This window comes from Phallusia mammillata, chromosome 7 (genome assembly GCF_965637545.1).
Source record: "Phallusia mammillata chromosome 7, kaPhaMamm4.hap1.1, whole genome shotgun sequence".
NCBI lineage: Eukaryota > Metazoa > Chordata > Ascidiacea > Phlebobranchia > Ascidiidae > Phallusia > Phallusia mammillata.
This window is the reverse complement of record NC_137258.1, coordinates 8,824,637-8,837,760: the sequence shown is the minus strand read 5'-3', so window position 1 is coordinate 8,837,760 and position 13,124 is coordinate 8,824,637. Positions and strand designations below refer to the sequence as shown.

The 13,124-nt window shown below is 41.6% G+C and overlaps 2 protein-coding genes across 2 annotated transcripts; one reads left to right on the top strand and one right to left on the bottom strand.

Annotated features, from left to right (window-relative positions):
* Positions 1 to 1,148: 1,148 nt before the first annotated feature.
* LOC145238395 (uncharacterized) lies at positions 1,149 to 5,250 on the top strand. The gene is made up of 9 exons (XM_080101538.1): positions 1,149 to 1,231; positions 1,355 to 1,430; positions 1,489 to 1,542; positions 1,606 to 1,725; positions 2,174 to 2,242; positions 2,310 to 2,490; positions 2,725 to 2,923; positions 3,464 to 3,605; positions 3,690 to 5,250. The coding sequence occupies exons 2-9, from the start codon at positions 1,370 to 1,372 to the stop codon at positions 5,072 to 5,074; spliced, it is 2,211 nt and encodes a 736-aa protein (XP_079957664.1). The 5' UTR covers positions 1,149 to 1,231; positions 1,355 to 1,369; the 3' UTR covers positions 5,075 to 5,250.
* Positions 5,251 to 9,854: 4,604 nt separating this feature from the next.
* On the bottom strand, positions 9,855 to 12,563 carry LOC145238266 (cytochrome P450 10-like). Its single transcript, XM_080101383.1, has 6 exons — positions 12,099 to 12,563; positions 11,802 to 11,980; positions 11,499 to 11,715; positions 11,184 to 11,384; positions 10,471 to 11,007; positions 9,855 to 10,365 (listed from the first exon to the last, which is right to left on the bottom strand). Exons 1-6 carry the CDS (start codon positions 12,524 to 12,526, stop codon positions 10,158 to 10,160), a joined length of 1,770 nt encoding a protein of 589 aa, XP_079957509.1. The 5' UTR covers positions 12,527 to 12,563; the 3' UTR covers positions 9,855 to 10,157.
* Between the last annotated feature and the right edge of the window lie 561 nt (positions 12,564 to 13,124).

The window sequence follows — 13,124 nt, the reverse complement described above, 5'->3', positions numbered from 1 at the left end:
TTTGGCCGAATCGCAACAAAATGTTAAAAAATACGCTTTTGGCAACCATTTAATGGGGCGCCAGGGTCCGGCTGCACAATTCTAATGCAAAAAATCGCTTGCGTTTGACATGTGATCCAAGTGTTTATATAATCAAAAACTCTCATGGCTTCAACTCTGAATAGTCCTTTAGATATCTTGATATTGAAGTTCCTGTCACTGAGCCCAAATTGAATATTTGGTCCGAGCTTGGTTTGGCTCTTTTGGGCCGTATTTATATGTAAAAAAACTTTAATTATCCTTATGTTGATTTATAAAGGTATTGTCCTCCCTATCACCTTACCGGCTGTGGTTTTGTGCAAAATAAAATCAAACTGTTTCAGTTTGAAATGGGAAGAAGTTCACGAAAAACGCTTATATCAAACCTGGAACAGGGAGTGGCAAATATGCTAGATGTGGACACTTTTATTGAAACCTTAACCTTTAAATGGGAGTGTAATATTTTATTGAGAATTACATTGTTCCCTGAAAACATTTGGAAACAAGTGAGCTAAAATGCAGTTAAAATGATGACTTTTAGGCAATCATTAACAGGCTCAAAACAATGCGTACAAGTTATCCCCCTTCGAACAGTTAAAAAAATCATTACTGATTGCAGAAAACTAACACAACTAAGTGTGTCGACTAAAACCTATATCAGATAGTTGTCGTGCAAGGTATAAATTTAATCGTTGATTGCAAAACTCATTATCTTTGTTGTAACGTACTTGGCTGGTTATAAATAACTGATGACCAAAAAAATTCGTGACAAACAACATGCGTTGCAGAGTTTTCATTCGAAGTCGCATTTACATTTTTGACCATGCGTTTTTAAAAATAAGTTTGTTGTAGAGCTGCAGTCTTCTTTTCGTCAATTACCAAACATAACAAACAATTTGACGTAACCTAATTCTGGATCGTCGTGCACGAGCCCGAGTATGCAACAATCATATGTGTAATCTGGCATTGCCGACATAAAACTATGTAGCCAAGTTTGTAATCATCCAACCGTAATTGTACGTGGGGTAACATATCTTTCCGCTGCGAGTCCTTTACACCCGTAATTTGTTCGTTGGACGCTGCTTAATCCACGCGCTGGATAATGGTCACTTGTGTCCACGGCGCTAGTATATAAGGGGAAGTAGGAAGGGGGTAAAATCATTCATGAGAGCCACACTCCAGTCAGCAACAAGGTGAACACTCGCGAGGCCTGGTACGTATACGATTTTTAAAAGCATAATTGACTTTTTGTTTTGTTTCGTCGTGCTTTCAATGTGTAAAATAATGGCCTTTGATGCTACATGTGTCGTTTACCTGATTGTGTTTTTGTTTACAGTGAAACTTCGAGACAATGTTAAAGTTTTTTGCACTTCTTGCGCTTTGCGCATTTTCGCTTGCAGTCGGAGGCACAGGTATGTCCACGTGCTTATTTAACGTAATAAAACGTCAATCTAACTTGTTTTTTTGCAGAAGTTGAAAACTGCAATATAGACGAACTGAGAAGTGATGGAATAGTAATTCCAAGTAAGTCGGGTGGATATTGATTTTAGTTTGCCGTGTATTTACAAACTGTGTTATTTTTTACAGCTGCAAAAGTCCCTTGCTACTTTGATCAATGCAATAAAAATCCAACTGAACTTGCTGGTCCAGACAGCGAGTGTCCTGATCACTGCGCATCGTATGCAGGCGGATGCTATTCGAAAATAAGTAAGTTTCGTCTCCAATAACCATGTCAATCAATCAATCGTTTATTTTTACCCGCGAACGCAAACGTTAAATTGAAAAGAAAAGTAATGGTAAGAAGGAATCGATTAACCTATCGGTTTTCTAGTCAAGATGCACCCCAAAAACTTATTTAAACAAATAGACTGGCTTGATTTTTTCGAAAACGAAAATATAATGATAAACTCATGAAACAATCCTTAAAACGTCACACATATAAAGTTGTTTTTAATATAACCGTGTTAATTTATGGCTCGGTTGTCCATCTGCATATATATGGTAAAAATACTGCACCAAAATGAAGGTTGTAAAACCACTAAAACACTTTGTTGTTTGTCATATAATTGCCTTTAAAAGAAGATAATTGTGTTTGCCGAAAATAGGACCATGATAACAAAATCATAGTGACATACGAAAACTTGCTTCGTTACAGTTCCAAGACAAACACTCGAGAAAAAATACGTTAAGCCCGAAGAAGTATCCGGAAGGAACTTTCATGCAGGTACAAATAATCAGGAAGAAGGTTTCTTTCCTGCAATTTCAGCAAGTAACACAATATTTCATTTCAGGTGGCCTTGTTATCGGCGCAGGTGGACTTTACCCATTTTCGTCTTCAGGCCTTCCACCGGTTCTTCCGCCATTTCCCCGACTCTGTCCCAAACAGTTTCCGGACAATTGCGGCGTTAATCCACATGATCCACATCTGTACAAACTCCTGGAGGCCCCTGTTAATGTACCTTACTGTCAAAGGTGAAAATAACCTTCAAATGTTATTTTGGTCAAAACGTAAAATTGTGAAAGTTGTATTGTAAAAAAATGGTTGCAAGCTACTGCGTTTTTTTATTTGTTCCGAGTATTGACTAAAGTGGTACTGCAAGGTCGCTTAGTCCAGATAACATATAATCGGATAGATATGCGCTGGTCACCACTTAATTCATGTTATTTTTATTGCCGCTTTGTCAAATCTATTTTTTTAATTTTTAGAACACCGTGCAGCAGCAGCAACCCAGCATTTGAAAACGATCGCTTCGCATGCCACTCTCAACCTGGTTGTTATTTCGACGTGGAATTGGCTACACTTCGACGGGCAATCGGTTACAGCGTTCTTCCTGGTGTTCCAACTTGTCATCTTGCTATTCGCAATGTGGCATTTCATCGACTTGTCCAAAAATATGTCAAAACCGTACGTGATATCAAGAGTCATTGTTTTTTGAATTCAAAGATTTTTTAAATATATTTTACGCTTTTTTGTTTAATTTTTAAATACTTTAAATTATAAGGCCTTGCTTAAATTAGCGCGCAATTGAAAGAGGCGATGGAGATCAAATTTGCACTTTAAGACGCGCTGAGAGTAAAACGGGACGGCACAACGGGTTGCACGACAAGCCAAAAGTTCTTGTATATATTTTTAAATGGCCAATGTCATTAATCTTGCAAGATAAACGTTTCCACATTGTTGGATACTTTTAACTTGAAACCCCCAGTTAACAAACTAAAGTTGTTATTGGTTTTACTTACATTTTTACAATACATTTTTAATTCAACTAGCTGTTCAGGGGCAGTACAAAAAACCACTGATTATGAAATATCTCTTGATTTATAAACTTCAATAATATTGTGTTTACGTAACTACTCTTTATTACGCACATTGTGCATGTTAGAATTACATAGGACGCGATTTAAGATTATTGCTAAGTATTAACATAAAAATGTTTACTTGTAGAGCGGAAAAGAATGGAGTGGTTTGTACACAAACTGTTTACTCGATCAAAACCAGCACGAAATCGATGAAGCACCTGCTGGGTGTTACATGATCGACGTCTTGCAGTTTATCGGTATCAAACCGAAACGAGCTGGATGGAGAGGTATTAACTCGTTTCCTCATGTTAAAGCGCATTATTATAAACCATTTTACTCTGTGTCTACAACATATGTTGTTTCTATTTTAGGTATTAATCCCAGAGAGTGTTCTCTTTTGGGAGGTTGCTTTAAATCCGGCTTAGGCTGCTACTATCCGGCTCAGCTGCGCCACGTGAAAGTACGATCCGGTGAAGACCCTTACCGCAGCACCACACCAACAGCAAGAGACATGTACGGTCAACCGCTGTGCCTTCCGCTTAATCTCGAGTCGTCTCCAAGTGATTTCTTGGACAGTTATCACCACTGTTTGCAATCAGGATGTGTCGTTGACCCGTCGGTTACTCAGAAAACTCTATTCCACAAGCTGCTGAACATTACTCTCACATTGGTCCCACAACACTTAAGGCAACAATACTACGACCTGATCCAGGAGGGTGTCATCTCCGCTGACAACTGGGAATATTACCTCAATAAACTACAGTCTGAGCCGCATTATCCTGGGTTTCCCTTTGGCAAACAAACTGGCAAACAAGGTTCAGTGGACATCCTGGCTTACACTTTGGCACTGCAAGCAAACCGCAATCGATCAAGAGGTGCATCACTTCCCGGACAGTATCCAAACGGTCGCTTTCACAACAGCGGTCCTGGTTTCCAATTTAACTTTCCTGGTAGCCAGTATCCTTCTTTTGGAAACCCAACCGGCCACAACCCAATCCACGCTCATCAATGTCCTTATCATAACTACAATGTCGGTTCTTTTCACCCACTGAAGGGAAGCTTTGCGGGCTGTTGCGAGCAATCTCTGTGTTACATCCCCCGCAACCAACTTACCCGCCAATATTCGGGTGTTGCTCCTTACCTTTCCAATTGGCAAAAGTGGTCCGACTGTACCGTTTCTTGTGGAGGAGGTCGACGTACCAGAAAGCGACGATGTGTTGCGTATAAGAATCAAGTATGTGGCTCGGATGCTGACAACACCCAAGTAGAGGTTTGCAACAACAACCAGTGCCCACACTACGGCCCGTGGGGTACCTGGGGTTCTTGCGATGCTTCCTGTGGAGGTGGAAGTCAAATCCGTGGACGATCCTGTATTCCATCCGACGGAGAGTGTTTCGGTGACAGTCAGGAGACCAGAGCTTGTCAAACAGGAAAATGTCCAACCTTTAGCCAGTGGTCGGCTTTCGGAAGTTGCAGTGCCACCTGTGGAGTCGGTGAAAAGGTTCGCACACGCAGCTGTACTAATGGCGGTGCGTACGGTTGCGATGCGGTGACTGAACCACTTCAGGAAACAGTGCGCTGTGAGATCTTCTGCGGCAAGACGGTGAAAGTGGCTACAACCGCTTGTGAATATCCCGACTGCCAAGTGACCACTGCATACAGGTGCGAGTACCAAGGAGGAGTTGGCCACTGCCCCGACTTCAAGCAAAGTGTCACCACTCGGTGTTATGCGGGTTATTGCTATTACGGTAAATAGTTTTTTGACCACTCCCGTATATTTATGATTAAGGTGTTTGTCGGTGTAAACGTATATCTTTATGTTGTTGTGACCTGTCAAGTTAACTCAGTCTCAATGTGATTTAATCGTTTGTTGATAAACAAGTGTATGTTATGTGCCTTTGTGTGAATAAAAATGATTTAGACTTGTAATAATCCCACTAAAATAATCCGGCTATTTTGAAAACCTTTTAGTCAGGTGCGAAAATTGGGACGAATGTTACTTGAGTCGATAGAGAGAGAACTGGATGTACTTGAGATGTAGTTGCTCGTCCTTGTAAGCCTACGTAAGACAGGCGACTTAGTAAAACGTCGACACAAGCGAGTCAGTTTGACCAAAACATCTAATATTTGTTGATGGCAATTATTGTTCTTTAAACATGTGTAGGCTTCAGGGTAGCGTTTAAAATAATGGAAGCATTTTTCTTTATATTTATAAAACGTTATTTAATCATCCTTCAAATGCCTGTTAGTAGTTCACTGTGATCTCGGTAATTCATGGTTTATGTAAGGTCTGCACACATGGTCCATAAGATGTCGCTAGTAAACCGTATTTTTTTTTCTTTTAGTTTGGAAGAAAATCCTTAAAATTTTGTGGCATGTAAAAGCGTTCATATTTCTATAACCGCTACCAGCGCCAAAGCTATAGAAAACTCGGAACTCACTGTTTTGCCCTCTACACGCTCCATGCAATTGCGACAACATCAGTTTTTGTTTTGCCAGTTTTATCAAAACGGTTTCGAGTTACCACAAAGTACTTTAACGCTCTGTTTGAACCGGTAACGGTTGAATAGGTTTTCCATTCCTTGAAACAGATGCTTTCGGAAGATAAGGATGTTTTTATTTCAAAGGTGGTAAACACTCAATATTTTGTAAGTATAAACGCTATGGCGTTTGATTTACTTTCATCAAATATTTTCTCGAAAAAAAATAATATATTGTCAAACTTTGATCTTAAACTTTAAAAGATTTTACCGGAAATTGGCATCGACCCTTATCAGCAGATGCAATTCCGTATGCCTTTTCATGCACAAATGCCAGTGTGGCTTCACAGTAATCGGAATAACTTTTGTTCTAACTTTTATACTTCAGATGGGGGAATACACTCCAACCCATAGTCATTTTAAAGATTTTAAACGATGGTCCTAACTTGTTGCAAATTCGCAAGTAAAGTATTATAATGTGGGATCCTGATTGGAAAATAACTACAAATACGTTCGCCCACGCGATTAAATAGATGGAAAACGAGTCTATAAACCCATGAAAGCAAACAAGTTGTTTCCGAAAAGAGAAATCCGTCGAGGCGTTAAGGGCATTTTTTTCGGGCAATTAAGTACAAGTGAAGTTCACTAGAGGTAATTGGTGAACTTGACTTGTTAACAAGACTGCCTTGGTACATCGGATCCGGTACTTTCGATCGGCGGGTTTACAAACGTTAGATTATCCGTCTTTTGGTGACGAAGCGCGAGGGCGGGACCCAGTCAACAAAGACACCTCAGAGAGGGACATAAGAGCAAGTCTTGACTTAACTTTTGCGGTTGACAGTTGGTCTTGTGTGCTCCACATAGATTATCTGGCAGCTACTGCAAACTCTAGTATCGCTTAAAAGCGGATTACTTCGTCGATTTGCGACGGCTGCGGATGCCACCAGCCCATTCCGCGGCAGATCGAGAAACGTCATAGACTTAAGACGAGATATGACGCGATATTGTTTAGCGTCGCAGCTCGATAATCGCCTTTGTCGCCGGCGTTACGATTTGCAAACTATGGCAGCACGTCGTTTAGCGTCACTTTTATCGGTCATAACTGTCGAGTTCCAACGTCTCATCAACAAGGTCAATCGAGCAAATGTCAAAGATCGAATTGAAAAAAATCAAAATTGCCCTTTGCCAAAAACAACAACTGTGGATTATATCCGACCGTGATTTCTAAGAAAATAACAAAGCTCGCAAAAAATGTAGAAACACTTGGATTAAATTTTCAAAGGCGTAAAAGTTGCAAAAACGTAGTTCCCTAAACAAAATAGTTTGATTACTGCTCTTACAAGAATATACATCTACGTGCATCACCAACGCCGTAGTGTTTTACATTTAATTCAATACATTAACATGTGACATAATACGACAGGGAAATTAATTATCGCAGAAGTTGAGTGCGATACAATGCTTACTAAAAGCGTTGAACCTTCAATCATAGCCCGGTTTGTGATTCCATTTAATTTCGTTGATACAAACAAGATGGCAAACCTCTAATAATGAGATAACACGCAATTTATAGCCGCAATTCACGAAGCGGGGCATTGCGATACAGTTTGTTTTGAAATGCCTATTGCCTTTGGCCCCAATGGCGCGTGCCTTGCACGAAATGGTGACAATAATTGACCGTGAAGGGCTGGAGTTTTTTTTTACATTTCAAACGAAGTGTTTTTTAATACGGAAGAAACATCATGACGTTAGGCCGACGTTCGATAGGTAAATCGTGTGAACATATTGAACCGTTGTATGTAGACGTGATTGTTTCGACTTATAAGGAAGCGGGTGTTGCGAGCGTTCGTATACATGTGGGTATTTTTACTTCATGACGATACCACGTAGCTTATTGCTTTTTTTAGTCTTGATGTGGTTTGTAACAAGGTCGCTGACTTAACATTCAAATCTGAAAAGCCTCGCACAAAACCCTTGTATGTCACCCTTACACATTGGAAAACAGGATACAAGGTCTATGATGGATGTGGACAAAACACCGACCAGATGTCCTACGATGGGGGCGTTTTCGAAATTTCTCGAAACTCGTGGTCAAAATAAAAAGGAAGCATCCGGAAAGTGGCAGATCGTTCCTATTACGTCCGCAAAAAAGATACGCCGGTTAAGGTGTTTATTCAGCGCTGATACTCGGCCCTTGCTTATCGCCGACTTGCGTACATCAGCGCATTGAAACGGAGCTGGGTGACGAACGACCCTGGGCCGCTTGCGAAATTGCCCGGGCAGCAAACCTTCGATCTTGCGTCAAAACTGCCTGCTACCGGCCGTCGGCACACATTGCCGGTTGTCTATCGCCGAACATTGTATTTGCGGATTCACATCGTGACGTCATAGAAGCGTGAGTGACGTACATAATGCCGGTTGCTGTTTGTTCCTCTGGCACCAAGTCTACTCCGCTTGTGTTTTCTCTACAAACAATCAGCAACCCAATAAGCAAGAGTGCGCGTACACGCCCGACGCAACGTATTACGAAATTTGCCAAAATTTTATCGTAAACGTTTCGCAACTATTGCAATCGACAGATCCAATATTCTCGCGACTTTTCGAACCGCGCTTTTCTTACCTCGTGAGACAGCGATGCGAGTACATAGGGGATTACACAACACGAAATTCGATATTTTCTACTAACATTCTGGCTAAAACCTTTGTTTTCCGGCGTTATCAGAACTCAAATCGGAGTGACACATACAAGGTCAATAACACATTAATCTCCAATAATGTAAGACACGTTACAGCTACAATGAAAACGGCTCATTCTGTCGCAACAGTGTGGAGGTTAACTTACATCGAATTATACAAAATGACTGCATGACGAAATCGAAATTGGGATACTCGTAGATCCTTGATATTTCCTTTTCAACCATAATTGCCACATTACCTCACCGGCGAGGTGCCGTAAGATCAAAATAGAATCGTCACCACATGAAAAAAATACTCGACATATTTTTTGTGTAGGTGTATTGTTTAGATGTTGAACCCCCTGAAAATGACTTTATTGAAATTGATAAGTTGTTTTTCGACAAGATTATTGGTCATATTTTTTGGGGCGCTTCTCTTTCTATATTTGTAAACTTACGCGAAACAAAGTCTGGAACGTTCTTAGTTTTTCCCATATTCGTATACGTTAGCTTCTTACGTTTTGCAAATACGTGTGTCAACTAAAATTTCGCGCTTCGTTAGCAACACAACTAGATCAAAATCAAATGCAACGATTTTAATCACGCGATTTGGACGTGACAGACCGACAAATTCACGAAATTAAACGGATGAACGGAATTCAAAATACAACTTGTGCTATCTGTTGTTGCTTTTTTATTTGAAAATAAACGCGATGTTTTGTAAAATATGGCCCAAAAGTGTTCTTTTATTTTTCACTTTTATACTTCACCAATTTACGCACCGAAATTACGTTACAAGCAAATAAAAGTAACATCTCCTCAATCACGCAGTTTCTGTTAGCTTCAACTTGTCACATAGCGTGATGAAACGATCATTTTTGAAGCGGTGGTTTCAGGCATAGATTGTCCCCTGCCACGCAAAATCGCGTTGGAATGAAAATTGGACGCATGTGCTTCGCGGCAACGCTGCAAAAACCCTATGCTTTATTGGTTGCGATCAAGCTAGTAAATGCTGTTATCTGCAGTCACGGATATTTTGTAGCTAACTCAACGGTGCCGACAAATAAGCCACGGCCAGGGGCTGTGTACGCTTACTGCACGCGAATTCTGCTTATACTTGGAAAGAACCGAACGAGCGGCCAATGTGGGCTCACAGCTTCCATCAGATTAACGAACTGTGGAAAATAAACCGAACAAAACCAACGCGAGTTCCATTCCTCGGCACTCTCAACAATGGTCAATGCGTGGATTATGTAAGTATACAATCATGGTTTTTCGGCTGCCTACTTTCAAACAAACGTTGTTATGGGGCAAAAGTTTGCCTTTCGCTGTTCTGTGTTCTGATTTAAAGATTGAAGAAACTGTTTGTCAAAGTTTAAACTTTGCTTTAATAACAAGCGCACAAGATATCACACAACCAAAATGCACCACGTAGCCAGGATTCTACGGCGTACTATTTATAGATGTATGCATATACGGACGCAAATAAATTAAAAATAAAATAATATATATATAGATGAGCAAAACTTCGAGAAAAGCGCAAACATTCTGGAAAAGGTAAAAATCAGAAATAAATAAGTGTAGGAAAGTCGATGTATAAAAAGGGCAGTGGGGCGCAGAAGAAAAAAACAATAATAATGAAACCTGAAGTTATGGCTGTGATAAAAAAGATTGCTGTTATCGCTTAGAGGGGCTCAAAGCTGAATTGAGCCGGCTTGTCGGCTTTGTTGAAGAGACGAACTTTTGTGCCCATCTTTCCATGTTTGTATCCAACTTTGTAGTTTTTGAGGATGGCGCGGAAGAGCAAGTCCAACTCTTGCTCAGCGACGCGTCTACCAGGGCATTGGCGAGCCCCGTGTCCGAATGGCGTAAATGTGAATTGTTCTGTACATCTGAAATACAAGTCATAGGTCAGATTTGTCACACGGGATAAAATTTGCAGTGTTTAAACTGCTATGTTAAACGATCTCATTATTTTATTGCACATGAGTAATTACCTGTGTTCAGATTTTCTGTCCAACCATCTCGAGGGCATAAATTCCTCCGAATTGGGGAAATATTTTTCATTTTTAAGGTTCATCAGATGCGAAGTGTAACGGACGGTTGTTCCCTTAGGCACTTTGTAACCGGAGAGTACAAGATCCTTGCTCGTCCGTCGCATGTTTGCGTAAGTCAGAGGGTTAATTCGGAGAGACTCCCAAACGCATGCTTTTAAGTACTTGGAAAACTCGGTTGTATGGACCTTCATTGGGCAACCGGTGCTCACTGGACCTTCGGCCTCTTCTTGTTCAAGAAGCTCACGCAGATGTTGTTGGTGCTTCTGGTTTACGGATAGGTGGTAAAGTGTGAAGATCGCGGCGCTCGCTGTTGTGTCGATGCCCCCTGCTAATAGTTCGAGGCACACAGTCAACGCTTCGTCACGCGTCAGTGATTTGTTGTTGATCACGTGCTCGAGTAGACTAGCAGGTGCATTGCTGTCGCGACTTTTTGCAGAGCCCCCAAGCGCCTGTTTCTGGGCCAGTTCCTTTAGCTTTCTGTAAAAGATAATATCTAAGATTAGAATAAGGTTCGGCGCTTCAGGCTAAAACATTTTGCTTTGCGCTATCGTAGGCAAATAAGACGAGACGCATCCGGGCAAATAATTAACCCAACGCTTATGTGTGAGTCACGGGTTTAACATGCGGTACGAACAAGAAATTATGTGATTTACCTGTCCACAAAGAGCCCGGCGTATTGAAATTCATCGCGTTGACACTGGCGAAACACTTTCCAGTCTTTGGTGTTGAACAGTTTCCAAGTGGGGACGCCGAAAGTCAATCTGGCTCCATAGTCGAAAAAGATGTCCATGCATTCGCGAAGTTTCTCTGCGCTGGGGTTGACTTTGGCCTCGGATTTTTCAAGCAAACCAAGTCTGCGTAAAACGATATGGATTAAAACCCATTCCGCTAACAACAATATTCTTTGCGTAAAAGACACTTTTTGTATCAAATTTAATTTCACAATCGCGTACAGCATTTTTGCATACCTTGAATCTAGAAGGACCACGCCAATTGACTCGAGGGCCCAACGGTTAAGCCACTGTTCGAAATTCGGGATTTCACCGGTTTTGCAGTCACGTGTCCTTTCCATTTGAGCCAGGAAATCGTCGGTAACAGAGCTTTGAGCTTTGCGAAACTTTGTAACCATTTGCATGGGCGAGATGGCAGGGTTGATGGCATTACGATTTCGCAACCATTCTGCGCCTGTTCGGAGAAAAGCGAATCGGATTGCTTATTGAACAAAGAGAAAAAGCTACCTCATTGGTTGTATAAACAGGAGTTTTAAATACCTTGCATTGCTGTGATTCCGACTGGGAGGTTTTCTTGGTGACGACATCTCACTATGGCTTCGAGATGGGGTCGGAGTGGTGTTTTACCCTCGTTCTGGACAACGACTCGAATGTCCTTAGGGTCGGAAACGTACACAAATTCTTCGTTCATTAGTTTCTCGCGGAAAATGGTTCCGTATCTGTACAGGTAAATTGCGTTTAGTAAACAATCAGTGACGCGTATCTGCGTAGTAGCCAGTAATTTACATGCATTTTTAGAACTCGTAGTATGTAAAAATCTTGCAAAATGATGCTTACCTGTTATGTCTGTGACGTAGCGCCTTGTCGAACTCTTTGGGCGAGAATCGTCCGAGAGCTGTGTATTCAAGCACCGAACCCAAAAATGGAATGCCGCGAGGTCCGGGGATTTTGGCGTAGCTTGTGGCTTGTGTCTCGCATTCCGTTTGTCCTAGAACTTGCATTTTCAACCTGCTGCCGTGCTCTCTTGCAACGCGTGCAAAGTCCTTAACAGCCTCGGCTAAGCTGCGTCGAGGGATGTGCCTGAGGCATCTTGCTTCGGAGCTGGGATACACCACGCTTGCTCGGCGCCTTTGATGATGTGTATTTTGCATGTTAGTCGTTGCGTCCAAGGTGCTTGATCTCTGCATACTTTTGGCGGCATATTTCAAGACTTCAGTATTAGGCATACACTTGCAGAGTGCTTTAGTCGAACCGTTCGTCAACATATTCCTATTCTTATCAGTGCTTTAAACTCTTTAATGTAGCTTTCTAAAGAAACATAAAACAGTTTTATATTTGTTACAACATAACAGCAATCGTAATTGAAAGCTCTGTTAATCCTGACTGCGGCCCACGGCGGCGGCCCATGCTATACCTAAATGTCATACCTTCTTGGCTTTATATACTTTACCTTTTGTCAGAAGAAAAAGTCTGACGAGAGAGAGACGCTCACAGGCTCCGATCATATTACGTCACTCGCCTCCTGAAGGCTTCAAAATGTTTAATCGCCAGATACGACTGACGTATACCGCAGTAGGTGTTTTTTCCCTGGCCAAGCAGGTAGCGCACAAACAAAAACATTTAACAGATTAAACGAACAAGCTACAAGCGACAGAGCGTTACACAAGCGACGTCACAGCGGTTGTGAATCACTTGCGAGGTTGTCGGCAACACGATCACGAAACGAGGTTTCTCCTTAAAGTACGAAGGACGCTTGCCGCTTTACGGAAACGCGAACCTGGCGCGAGATGGCCACCGGGGCAGGTCTACAGACCGATTTAGCGTAACTGTATCCGGTTGAATAAACTCGCGGATTTTGACCCA

Coding starts and splice junctions, on each gene's coding strand:
- LOC145238395 (XM_080101538.1), top strand. CDS start 1,370: ATGTTAAAGTTTTTTGCACTTCTTGCGCTTTGCGCATTTTCGCTTGCA. Junction 1,543..1,605: donor TGATGGAATAGTAATTCCAA/GTAAGTCGGGTG, acceptor TATTTTTTACAG/CTGCAAAAGTCCCTTGCTAC. Junction 1,726..2,173: donor CGGATGCTATTCGAAAATAA/GTAAGTTTCGTC, acceptor GCTTCGTTACAG/TTCCAAGACAAACACTCGAG.
- LOC145238266 (XM_080101383.1), bottom strand. CDS start 12,526: ATGTTGACGAACGGTTCGACTAAAGCACTCTGCAAGTGTATGCCTAAT. Junction 11,981..12,098: donor CTACGTCACAGACATAACAG/GTAAGCATCATT, acceptor TTACCTGTACAG/ATACGGAACCATTTTCCGCG. Junction 10,366..10,470: donor GACAGAAAATCTGAACACAG/GTAATTACTCAT, acceptor CTTGTATTTCAG/ATGTACAGAACAATTCACAT.